Source organism: Anopheles arabiensis, chromosome 3, assembly GCF_016920715.1.
Source record: "Anopheles arabiensis isolate DONGOLA chromosome 3, AaraD3, whole genome shotgun sequence".
Lineage (NCBI taxonomy): Eukaryota > Metazoa > Arthropoda > Insecta > Diptera > Culicidae > Anopheles > Anopheles arabiensis.
The window spans coordinates 64214625-64228781 of NC_053518.1; the positions used below are offsets into that span (position 1 = coordinate 64214625).

At 39.4% G+C, this 14157-nt stretch overlaps 1 protein-coding gene across 1 annotated transcript in view; it reads left to right on the forward strand.

Annotated features, from left to right (window-relative positions):
• Window positions 1-14157, forward strand: part of LOC120901140 (nephrin-like) — a 188725-nt gene that overhangs the window by 37299 nt on the left and 137269 nt on the right. The window contains exon 2 of the mRNA XM_040308849.1: window positions 12057-12086. Within this exon, the coding sequence (XP_040164783.1) occupies window positions 12057-12086 (30 nt within the window). The remainder of the gene's footprint in view (window positions 1-12056; window positions 12087-14157) is intronic.

Genomic DNA, 14157 nt, shown 5'->3' on the forward strand with positions numbered 1-14157 from the left:
GGTAAAATAACTCGATTTTGCCGCGTTTTGGAAGATTACTTCATTTTAATGTTAATTTTAACAATTTTGTTTTACATTACGAGGTCAATTTAAAAAAAAAAAAACGTTGGCAACAATTTGTTGGAGTTTTTGTGTGAAATAAGTTGTTTAAAGCTTTATCAAGGGCACGACCGATCTGCTATAAATGTTTGTATGTGTTACGTGTTAAATAAAATTAAAATGCCATTGAAAAAATGAAATAGCACTTTAAGTAATTCAAGTTTATTTAAATTCATTCTCATGTTAGATTAAAGTATGTGAGTAATCTACACAAACAGTTGAATAGAAATTATCCAAACGTCTTTATTATTTTCTAGTCTTATTAAAAAACACTTTGGACTGTTTCTTCGCTTCGTCTTCACTGGCACTCGAACGGTATGATATTCACGTCCACTACACTTCCATGCCAATCCTAACAGAGAATGTCTTTTGATAAACGTGCAGATTTCCGCAAATTTACAAATACTACTTATGGATTCTTATTTGAACCACTCTTCAAATTGAACGTTGCACGGAATGCTATTTAATGTTTTAATGCTCTCATCAACTTCATCGAAACATGATTTCAAAGCAACTACTATTAAAAGTATTGCAAGGAAAAAAACGTAGAAAACATTTTAAAATAGATTGTGAACGTTGTTCATATAAAGTTGATTATTTTAATCACAATTTCTGATAATTAAAATTATGTTATCGTAGATCCAGCGCTTCACTCCTCATTATTTGAATGTTTTTTCATTGACTTGAAGACAGTTTCATATAAGTTTACATATGCTTCAACGAAGACATAAACAGAAATACTTATATAGTGTATGAAAACAATCTTTAGCAAACTAAAACTAAACACTTCAGCGTACAAACCGAGTTTTTTGCTGCTTGTTTCCCCCGAACCATCATCGCTTTGTACACAGGAGAATCGAATGAGTTATGATCGGTTGCTTATGAAAATCAAAAGGGATTAAATGCATCTGGCGCACTGCGAACAGTTTGCCCCATTCGAGCCTGTGGATGTTTCAACACACTATGGTTATTAGTGAATCGAATACTCCTCTATACTGTTGCCACTGGGGAGAGAACGTGCACCATGCCTGTTGACTTTATCGAACGTTTAGCATTTGCAGATGGTGAGTTGCTATCGTTCATTTGCCAACAACCACATGCTCTATTAAGTGTTGTACGACAAACGATACAAAAGTAGTTACAAATGTAGCCTTTCGTGCTGTTAAAAATACCTAAGGTTTCGATGTAGGCTTGAATATAGCTACAAATAAAGCACATTATTTCAACTGTTAGGAATTACTTAAAAAACCACAATATCTTCTAAAGCTCAATCAACGGTGACGCGCTTTTTCCAATGTATGAAACCACCCGGAACACGTTGACACCCATTAACGTAATCAAAAAATGCCTTTCCCCACGTGCGTGCACAAAGAGATTTTTAGCGGAATTTATCGATGACTGAGTTCCGATTCCCCCTCCTAGCTCCACTTTCGCATGCGTCCACTAAAAATGCCCGCTAAAACCAAAACATTCCTGACGGATGATGTCCGTGGTGAAGCTTTTAAGATAATAGGTTTCACTGGCACTGGTCTGGCTTGGGGAGGGAAAAAAGTGTCCTGCCGGCCGGTGCGAACGGTCAAAATTAATTGCTTTCGAAGCGTAGTGCCCGGTCCAGTCACCCGAGGGGTAGTTTACGTTTTCATGGCTTGCTAACTGTTGATGGTTTTTTTTTCTGTTTTGAGCATTTCGACGCATGAATCCTGTGGGGAGAAAATAGTGCTACTCCAGTCGAGAGTTGAAAGCTGCTAGGATGAAGCGATCGGTGAGAAGAAGGATAAAAAACATTGTGTGATGTGAGAGATATAAACCTTCAGCGGTAGAGTAGACAATGACAAAATGAAAATTAAATTGATTGTTAGTGAAAAATATAGAATTTAGGTGGGAAAAGTATACGAGAAGAAGTTGCTAAAAAATATGACTTAAATTATAAAGCACTTTAAATGTATACCAGGTTTTTTATATATTTTAGTTATATTTTAATATTCTTGAATATGAATCGTAGATAATAGTTTTCATTTCCTGTGAATTTCACACTTCCAGTGTTTCAGTGTCTTAAACACTGAAAACTGTAAGGGTGTAACTTTACATCCATTAAAGAGTACATAAGCTAGGCAAAATGTCAATCACAATGAAATGTAGGAATGTACAATCAACAGCATAGATAGTTAGCTACATTTGTTACTTGGTTAATTTGGTAACTTGGTTACTTATAAGAAGTAGAACATCATAAAATACTCTTTCAGATACAAATCAGCTTACAACAATAATTCAACAACAGGTATGATTAGCGTTGAAATAAACTCACTACATACGAGACCAACAATTTGCTTCCAAAGCCAAAGAAATAGAGCAAAACAAAAAGTCTTAAAAAAGGCTTAATAAATTTCCCAACACCATCCTAACAAACCGGTCGGGATTAGTGAATTGCATGCAGACTAAATATAAACCGACCGACGCTACCCTCTAAGCGGTACTGCTTGCCTGCCTGCCTGCGTGTTTATTAATTATGCAAATTCCGTCCCTCGTTGGAAATTGAATTTAATCATTATGGGCCGAAATCATGTGCTCGTATTTAAACCGGAATGTCGTAAACAAAATTCTATCACGTTCTGGTAGGCTGTATGAAGTTTAATTAAAGTTAAAATCCTTTTCATTTTCCTGTGAGCGTAGCTCTCCCTTGCACCGTCATTCTAAACAGTCAGAGCAGTATTACGCGACAGCTGATTGAACATGTTCTGCGCGAAGCGCAGAAAGACAACAGTGAACTACAATCCATCAATTAGCACTTCATCATTGTCACGGAATGTGCGAGATTTGTGACAGTACTGTGAGACATTTGGTTGCGTGTCTGTGTACCCGTCGAGTCGTGAACAAACAAACGGACTGGGGAAAAGGATTCTTTCGAGATGGAAACAATCAATCCCTCCGGGTAGGGCGGGTGATTGGAAAACCATTGGCCATTTCGAAAGCTCTTCCTGGCTTCTTTTGGTTTGGGAGGGAGCTTGATCCTTTTGAATTTACCCTTTATGTTTTCTTCCCTCACGCTTTGTCGCTCTGTTGCTCGTTGATAAAAAATAAAACTGTATCCCACGCAAGGACTCACCTCACCAGCCCCGGACATGAAAAGCAATTAAACTCCAATTGGAAGCCGCCTTCACCAGCTCGTTCCGTCTCCACTCGTCCACTCGATTTGATAGCTTTCGACAGGGCCCTAGACAGACGACGACGAGTATACCGTCACATTTCCGCCACATAAACTACGCTCTGTATCGATGCTCGGTGCGAGCTGCAGTTGACGTGTGCCGTTTTCTGCCAGCCAGCCATCCGCCAGACCAGAAGGAAAATCAATTCCAAAGATATCGCAATCAGCTCGTCCGCCATGCCGAGGATCTTAAGCCACGCAGACACAGAGGGAGAGTCATTGAGAGAGAGGGAGAGAGAGAGAGAAAGTCTCCAATAGTCGGTGATAGATTGCGATTTAAAATTGAAAAGCTTCGCTGCGCTTGTTTTTGGCTGAGCTGATCGAACCGGACTGATCCCTCCTCAAAAACCCTGCCACCCGATTCCGATACCCGATGGGTAGGGAAATGTTCCCCGTCCGCCCCTACGTGCAGGATGCAACAGTCGCTGATTCGAGTCGAAATGTTGGCTGCCGCGAACATTTGCGGGAAGCGGTGAAGAATGGTTTGAATTAAAAACGGATTCATCAATTCTGCTCACGTCAAATCGAATGATATTATCGGATGGCGCGGTTTCTCTTGGCAAGGATTTGCTATGGAGCAAGAGAGCGAGAAAAAGTGAAAGAGAGGGAAAAGAGAGACGGTATAACAGAAACGCAACGCGCCACGACGAACTGTGTGGCACATAATTGCATTGTCTTTTGTGTCGTGCCGGCGGATTGTGAAATGGCAAGGGACGCGAATTTGTTGCAGCTCTCTGTGGTGTGGTTAGATAGAGAAAACTTGGACGAGTCTTCCAACGCGATCATAGATCAATAGGCAGCCGGGAAGAGGAAGGCACGATTCGCTGCCAGTGGTGTTGATAAATGGAGAACTGATTGATATACGCTAGAAAAGCATTGTGTACTCGATCGCCATTACCATCTGCTGGTAAGTGGAACTAATCAAACGGACAGCACGGGTAAGGGAAAAGATGAAAGGATATCAAGAAAAACAAAACAATCAACTGTGATGCGGCTTTTTCGTTACTTTCTTCTAAATTCGCTCGGAAATGGTGTTACCTATCGTTATAGTTGGTCATGTACCCATTTTATATTTTAAAAATACCCATTTTTTATAGAATAACGTCACACAAAATTAGTTTTGGTATTTCATCAAAAAACCATAGCTATGAAGAAAAATGAGCTCGACGGCATCGTCCATTGCTAGAGAAACGTCTAATTTACCAACACACCAAGTCTTGGCGCTTGCAACACACTTGATCACACACAAATTCACAATTTTAAGCGTCTCGCATACTAATCGAGCAGATATGGGAAAACAATTTCGAGCAAATGTCACTTGGGTATGGACTCAAACCAATAAACAGTGAGTTGTTAGGAGGTATGACGTTACCACTTTTATTCTACTATACTTCTTTTATTCCATACCTGATGCCTCAGTATCATTATAGAGAAGCACAAAGACAAGCCTAACTTAGACGTTATATTAAAAAAATCAAACACCTGCTGATTATTTTTTATTTCAAGGAACATTAGCTGATAGACAATCTGCACTATTTAACTATTTAACTACAGTGGAGCGCCGTTTATCCGGGTACCTTTTATCCGGCTTTCCGTTTATCCGTGCTGTTGAGAAATGACAGTTCAATACAAAAGTGACATTGCGTTATGAGGAGCATATTTGAAAAAGCGGTAATAAGAGCACATTGTCATAACAAAAACACTATAATGCATGGCAAATTTTAAATATTCTCCTTGGAAAAACATGAAGTTAGTCAAAACTAGGTTATTTTTATCAAAAAATAAGAAAAATTTCCAAAAAATAACCAGGAATTGGTGATAAAATATATCATTTGACTCATTATCCGTGTTATTCGCTTATCCGGCGAGGTCAAGTCCCGAGAAGCCCGGATAAACGGTGCTCCACTGTATTTAACTACGACATACTATTTAAAATTAAACGTTGACCGACTGAAAAAGGTTGTTTCAGTATTGGAGATGAATATGATATAGAAAGTGTTATATTTTAGGGTAGAAGATGACTATATTTTCATTTATGGGCGGTGATTATCAAAAGAATACTGATCTGTTCATATTAGTGACGATACTTACAAAATCTTGTACATATTTGTGTATTTCAGCCAGAATCTTCATCTTAATAAATGTATTATGCATTAACCATGTACGTACTTAATTGCATTAACACTTTGACCGCCGGCCTGACGTCACAGTTTGCGAGTGAGCACGTAGCGCATGACAAGAGAGCGATGAGAGCGACAATTGTTCGTGCGACTATTATCACTCTTTTGTTTCATTTCGATAAGCGGCGTAGCACATGTCGTTCTCGTTCTCTCTTTCCTACCTCATTCGTTATCAAGAGAATTGGTGAGCGTCAGATACAGAGCTGAGCGGTGAACAAAGCCGTCATGCGATTTCATATGACGCGGCGCTTAAAGTGTTAAGTAAGTTTTATTATCTAATTAATGTAACGTGTTGCTTCTACGATTAATGGTTCAACCTAAACAAATTGTGTCAGACATATCAATCATATAGAAACAAGAAAATTCTTGTCTAGAGGCAATCATTCGAACGCAAAACATGTAATTTTTCGAAACCAATGCTTTGAACCATTGTACTATTCATAGTGGTGTTAAAGTCTTGAAAACAATGAAAGATATTTTAAAGTCAAATATGTACCACTAGCAGCAAAAAGTGTTGTTGTAAAGCATCAAGTTTTTCCCACGTTTTTTTAAACTAACTTTTTTCACCCCTTCTTTTGGTTTGAGTATACCGCTTGATATCCCTTCGCAGAGTAAATAAAATCCACAGCATGTTAAATTGTGGTGTAGCCGCTACTTTCAGCCAATAATAATACAATCTTTCTTGCAACGCTGCTTACTTGCCCCTTCGAGGTCACTGTTACAATTGAATTAAACAGAATACGGAAAGTAGTCATAGAAGCAAGAATCATCTTCTTTCGAGGGGGTTGAAACAAGAATTGCCACTGCAAGATCCAACAGAAAGCGACACAACTGTACCAAAACGACAACCCAAAGAGGAAGAGGACAGCTTACGTCAACGTCCAGAGGGTAGTCTTCTCCCCTCAACACTCATCTTGTGTGTTGGAGAATGAATCATCACATCGTAAAACTCCCACGAGTTCAAGTTTCGCGGTTGTTGTTTCCATGTCGATGTGCTATTTATTTCTTGATTTTTATTCTGCATACTTATCACTGTTTGTCTCTTCTTTCAACGGTTGAAGTCATCGCAAAAGCGAAGTGGAAGGTTCTCTATTCAAAAAAAAAAACCTGCACACACAAGCAAACAAACAAACAAGTAACAGAAACATCACCATGGAGTACGCGACTACTTCAACGAACATGAAAAAAATTAAATGAACAAATACAAACCCACCCCTTCCCATGCAGTGAAAGCTTCCAGCCTTGTGGACCGATGCATCTTGACAATGTCTGGCAAGGTTTACCGGGTGTGTCTGTGCGATCGTGTTATCTAAGAAGCGTGGCTACCGTTTTGACCTGCCTCCGGAAAAGGGATTAAACTTGTCTTCCAGGGGGAGAGTAAACATAGCGTATGGAAAGGAAAAAAAAACTTGACACCCCATCCCGGTCACCCAGACACACCTTACACGTCACCCAGACACCCATGAACCGGTTCTGATGCAACCCCAGAGCGCAAACGCTCATCAGCGTGAAGATGATACATTACAACTGACCTACGCTCGGTTTCCCTCACTGAACGATTCTTGGCTGATTTTATGAAGCCCCTCAAGTCCTAAGATGTGTCTGTAGATTCCGCTCATATGATGCGTGACGGTTAAAAACATGCCAAACACAGCGTACAACCTGCACAAGAAGGTGCAACAGTATCTCTCCCTTTGGAAGTCAGAAGTGAATGCAAACGTACGCACGCACGCACACACACACACACAAGCACTGCAGTCATTTTTATAATTGCATGCATGAATGAATGCTGCACTAAATACACTGTCCCTCTAACCCTCTCTCGCTCTCCGAGATTCCATGCAAGCAAAGGGAAAAAAATAAAGGGCAACACGTGCACGCGTTCTCTCACCCATTGACATTCTGCACGGTCTGGGAACCCCCTGAAGGTATGCAACCCGAATGCATACGAGTGGGAAATGAAGGTTTGGTTGAGTTTTTCGAGGGCTTTTATACCACCCTATCCCGGTGGCCGGTGGCGCTAGCGAACTTTCTGTTCTGAATTTTGTACATCCCCATGCCTTCCCTGCAGCTAGTATGAATATAAAACTTTTTGGCATGTGAAATCGCATAATGATGAGCGCGAACAGTGCAGCTTTTTCCACAATGAGAAATGGAGATTTTTGCCCACTCCTCCCGGTTTGGTTGGGCAGATATGAAAGCGAGAATAAGTTGGGGCACCTTTTCTGAAGAATATATTCTGTAGGTAGATGAGCTTTCGACCGCATCGAAGTGTACGGTCATATAGAGATAGCACAGAATGGAGTGCTTTCTTCACTTTTTGTTCAAGCCCTTTTTCTGTGTGCGGCGGGCTGAGATCTCTCTTTCAGCAAACTACGAAACACATCCCCATTGGCTTCTTGTTTGCGCAACCACCACTCCACCACCGCTCGACTTAATTTTCCACTGCATAGCAATTACGATTCCACTGCGCGCTGGTGGAGTTTTCAATTCAGCAAATTAATTTTAATTAACTTCCAAATAGCGAAATATCCCGCCACAAATGGTTGCGAAAAACTGGCCCACCACCACGTCAGTTTGACGTTCCACCAAACGACGGTGGGGTCATTCGGGCCTATCCCGAATGCGAAACCTTCTCAGCTTATGCTTCCTTCTCCTTTTCGCGCTCGAATGCGGGAAACTTAATGGGTGCGGCTTTACGTGCAAACAAGATATGCGATAAAGTGCGATTGCGATAAGAGATGAGCTTTTCGTTCGCTTCCGCCACAGAGAAGATTCCACCACTGTCCACCTTAGGGGCACGATAGCCTTCTGGCGACCGCAAAACCGTTTTCATGAATTAGCATTTTTGTTTCCCTTTTTGAAAGTTTCGTTCCTCGCGATCCCACGACCCACAACAGCAATACCCGAAACATTCCCGACTGTCTCCGGAATTTTCTTCTGCTGCAGGAACGCACACAGTCCAGTCAGTGTGCTGTCGTTTTGGATGAAAATTAGCGTTCCGTCATCTTCCTTAGGCACGCTTTCCTTTCCTTTCCGCTTGCTTTGGAATAAAAAAAGGACGAAACACTAATTTTCCCTTCCGCGTACACAGCATTAATCTTCATTCGTTTGCTGTTTGTAGGTCTAGCGCGCGTCACCCAATTGCACGGTGTGGCCAGTAGCAAAACTTGTCGGCGTGAGGTACACATTTTTCTGATAGAAAATTAAATAAATTAGCGAAATAAATGATGAGCCTTTCTGGACGGGCAAGTTTTGCTACTTTCGCACCGTGGTAATGAACATTTCAATACCGGACTATACTACTGTGCAGGAATTCGCCGATGTCTTTCACTGGCGTTCTAAAGTTTCGCTACCTTAATCGTAGGAAAAAGGATCTGTTGGAGAATGTTATAAGGTAGAAGAAAAAAAAAACCACCAAGCAAAATTAATAATCCCTACTCATTGCCTAACTTACCATGCGCTTGGGTGTGGTACTTCATGCCGGATTTGCCGCCAGTCATCATATGATAAGCTTTGAGAAAGATGGATTAAGCGGTGATAGAAATATGACCTCATTAAAAGTGAGCATCTTTCTGCAGGTGATGGTGATTAATATGCTAAAAGGAATGAGGCCTAAGGAGAGAACAGAAGGTTAGCGATGGAGTATAGGAGATGCGAAAAGCAGATGCTTAGTAAAATTGGCTGAGAACTGTAATCATTATTGTTATTTTCAATATTTCATAATAAAGGATTTCACTTTAATGTTTTGTTTATTAAAAAGGCACTTGATTGTTTTGCTTTGTGAAGCAGGTAAGAACCCCTTAAAACAGGTTTTTTGCATAACGAGCAAATCCAAATGCTCTACCTCTCTCCACGAGTAAATTCTCGCATAACGAACAATATAATTTGTTTTTCTGGTAAATGCCGTAGTGAAATTAAGATCACGCTTAGTTGAGCATCTCTTAAATTATGATAATCGCTCAGGCAAATGAGAGTTTCATTACTATAAATCGTTTAATACAATAATATTGCCAGGAGGGAAAGTGTCATATAATTGTGTGATACAAAAGTGTGTGGAATGGTTGAAGAATGTATTGAAGAATGGTTCTTGCGCACATTTCTGGATCTACTTGTTAATGAAGGTAATAGTAACCCCTGCCAATTGCAGTAAGATGAAAGAGTTTCGTATAAGTTCATATATGATGGGCAAGTTTATTGTGTATTGTGTGTTGTGTATGGTCTATTTCGTAAATAAAAATAAGAATTCAATTGAACACTTTTTCAATCAAAAGATCAATACTAATCGCAAAAAACAGTGAACTACAAATATCTTCGAAAATATTTGTTGAAGTTGAATTATTATAAAGACATATTCTAATTTTTAGATACATATATGCTCTCTTAGCAGCATACTTGGAGTCCTGGAAACAATTATATCACTTTTCATACAGTTTATATGGAAAAAAGACACCAGTACGACAAGTGAGTCACTGGAACGGATGAAACTCGTTTTGGAAAGTTTCACTGTATTGATTTTGTTAAGCTTATTTTTCAATAATATTGTTTTGTTTGATTTTGTTGGAGTATTTACAAATCATACGGTTAGTAAGTCTCGGTTGCTTATGATTGTTATATTCTGCTTGCATGTGTTGCTTTATTTCTTTGATTATGTCTCGTTTTGGTGTTTTAGACTGCAGTTTTTAATATTTTCAAAAGGAGTAAACTCGTCAGTTTTTTGTTGCTCTTAAGTATTATTGAGTAAAATTATTATTGAAGTATATTTTTTATCAATATTTCACAACTAACCATCTAATTTTTAAATTATGAAATTATAATACATTGATCCATTTTTCTTACTGATGTTACTATTTCTTGCAAATTGAGTTTCAAATTGCTTACTTAAACTTACAAACTCGCTCAATTTTGTACGGAAAATCTTACTTTTCGAATAAAACATCAAACTCTCGCACGAACATCTGCAATCAATCTGATTGCAAAGTTTTTCCTTCATCGCCTTACGAAAGTGAAGTGCTGCTACACTTTATTTGCTCAGATGTCACCCGGAATAACAGTTCACCATGACCGTACCAGCAAGTGTCTTTCAAGTTGCACAAGATGCGTGCCAAACTTTCCCGCTGTCATCGGTGATGACCTCCAAAGCTATCGGACCGGATGTGGCCGAAAGGAAAGCTCGGGAATGGAAAAGGAAAACAAACCTACTACACCCCATGGGTGTCCTTGGACCACCTCTCGCTTCCACCAGAATGAAAAAAATCCTCGAACTACACAAACACAGCGATGCTGTGCGAGGTTTTTGAAAACTGTGGCTCGCGTGCTCGGAAAGCGTAATGGTTGCAGGGCGATGGTGGGCTTCGGTTAGCGCACAACGACAGCCGTTATTAACTTTAACTAGAATTTTGGGTTGTAGTCTATCTTGCTTTTGTTTCTACTCCAGCTTCTTTCTGGTTTGAACCAAAGACGCGGAAGAGTGTACCAAAAACATCCCGTCGGAGAACTTGTTTACTTAGTGTTTTGTGTTTGCTTCATGCCAGCTGTGTAATTCTATGAAAATTTTCAAATATTTAGTACAACGCCATCTGTTTGAATTGCGATGTTATTCATCTGTGGCTTCTTTTCAGATTCGTGAATAATTCTCAATTTTAATCAAATTCATGATAAGAATAATCATTTCATAACCATATTGTTTTCATTTTCGCAGCGTAAGAAGTAAAATAAGTATTACAAAGTACATCAAATTAAACCGTTGTACTGGTAATAGCAGAAGATTTCAATGAGTAACGGATTCATTTTGTTTTTTTATTTATTTTTTTTTATTAGAGTAATCCATTTGTTGGATTATCCTTTTTGATTAGATACTTATACTAGGGTCATTTTTGCATTTTTGCAAACCTATTTCAATAAGTGCTACTTGTTTTAATAACAGTGTTAATATATGTCATCCAATGCTGAAGATGATTGTGCAACATCCTTTTTCCGGCGTCTCGGGTTTTTAGAAGAGAGAATATCTTCTGTCAACTGTCTGCAATTTCCGGTCAGTTTAATGTGTTTTCTTTTCATGCATATGTACATACGTATCTTGCATTCAATAATGCCATCACTTGTTTCTCTGTCACTACTCTCCGGTAATCCTACCAGCCATTTGACTAGTCAAAGTGAGGAAACCACATAATAACATGTTCTTGGCTAGACCATACATACTGCTGGAAATTGCGACTAGTTGACACCACATCTTAATGATTCCACCCCCTCCCCACACCTCTTCATCGGATTGGAGATTGTTTCAATTTAAATGAAGAGGTCTGGTGCTCGGTTTGGTTTTTCAATTCACTTACAGTGCGATGAAACGGAAGTAATGCATTTTTAATTAGACACTTTCCGGATGCTGTTAAGGTTCTGACCGGAGGTTCTTTTACTGTATTTACGGTGGAAGATACTGTGGGTAGAAAATATGTACATTTTACAATGCTGATGCGTTGGTCAACAAAGTTTGTACTGCTTTAGTTGCATTTCTTTGATATGGTGGTAGCCAATTACTTAAACTAAACATGATTTTCTTTGTTGTGTCATTTCAGGTACATTCATCCGATACAATATTGATTTGCGTATGTAGGAATGATGTCATACGAATGGAATACGTAACTATAACATCTCATGAACTTTCTTCCATTATTAACTCGCCCTTTTCATGTGAAATGGTTGATGTGATTGAAAATTTCATCCAAATGCTGAGGTTTTACTTATAATGCAGCCATCGCTTACTTTGAGTGGAATAATAAAAGAAAAATATATTGAATACGTATATACCATAGTCATACGTTGAAACAGTAATAAAGGTTTGAAGACATACAAAAAATCATAGAAATTAAGTGTTATAGTACGAAAATAAGTAATTCAATGACTCAATTAGTCTTCGTGTTCGTGTTCGATATATGCCACAGATATACTTGGCCATCCGTGCTTTACTTACTTTACGTTTACTCATAGCTAGGTAGTCACTAAAGAAGAAGGACGTATGCTTGTGGTTTAAGTTGTTCTATAGTCAAAAGTTAATAGCTAGCTTATTATAACACAAATAGTTTGTGCAAGTTTATCAAGCAACAATTATTGATAATAATTTAGTGAGGAAATGTAATTAGCTCATTATTTCACATTATTCCATTTCGCCACTCATTGTCGTTCTGATTTCGCTCTATTTGTTGACACGTTTTGGCACGCGATACGACATAAACAAACACCTGTTAGCGAGTTGAAGCGAACGGATTAGCCGGAGCGATTCCACCACCAAACGCAGATTGGCGCTAGCGTACGATCAGGAGATTAGGTGATGTGATAAGAGCGAGATGACTAGCGCTTCATGCTAAGGTTGCAAACCTTAGCGAAAGGGTCAAAGACGGTCGAGTTTGGCGCAATTAGCAGCAAGCAGTTAAAAATCAAACACGAGAGAGACCGGACAAATTTATAAGCGTGCGCATTAAGTTCGAATCGCCGTTGTCGAAAATTAACGGTAATAAATTTATTCGTCACTAAAATAACACTATTTCTCTGATTTCACTCTCAATACTCCAAAACGTGTGAATGATGTCAAAACATTAAACCGACTTTAATGAACAATACCTCACCTTTTTCTATTTACGGACTATACGTGCATTACTATTACTTTCAATATTAATCGACCCATGGTAGTGCCAATTAGGATTGTAAATGTTCTTTTTTACAAAAGTTACTTTAATTGATTAATAAATCATTATGAGACAATTTCAATATAGTGCATCAACTCCCTATTTTAAAGAGGTGAATGAGATCAATCGTCTAAAAGTCTCTATAAAAAAACAATCTGTTTGGAGGTCAAAACCATTCAGTCTTGAGCAAGATTGTTGCATTGTTTATACTGCATGTTTCGTATTTCATTAATTATTTAAGACCAAGTTCTTAAATATGTAACCTTCATCAAATCTAAAGTTCTGGGAGATAGAAAAATAAAAAATCCTCAAATAAAAGCTTCACCCAAAAACGCCCCACAGCAGAGCTGCCGAAATCAAAACAGCGCCTTAAAATTCACAACCCTCCCAGCTAAACCAATTGCCAGTTTGAAGGTTGCTACATTTTTTCATACCATGAATCACTTAAAACAAGGTTACATAAAATCATGTGCTATAATTTAACAACCGAAGCGGCGCTTATGCTTTTTTCGCCTACACGATTTTACCAACACCACCAGGCCGTCACCGTCGAAAGACAGTCTGCCAATGGCATAGCCGATGGGGAGGGGGGGGAATTTAAATTCCATCCCCGTTGGCTTGATGCGATGGATTTCCACTCGCTGATCCCGGAAAATGGATGCCTCGTTTACATACTCTGCCGGTGACACAGATCCGACCCGATAACAGAAATCTAATGGAACGAACGTGCCTTCGGCTCGGTACAGGCGCTCTCCAGGGGAAGCACTCATGATTTTGGCGAACTTGGGCTTCCATCCTTAACCTGCGCTCCATCCCTGGTGCTGCGGACGAAGCTCGGTGACTACGTGCCGGTAAACATACTCAATCAGGTGACTGGCTTCCACTCGCTCTCACGCCCCCGGTGTTGGGATGGCAAAATATCACGAAGACACACGGGAAAGCCAAACGAAACGAGCGCTCGGGGATCTGTTTTCTATTTCCCGGGAGGCGTACC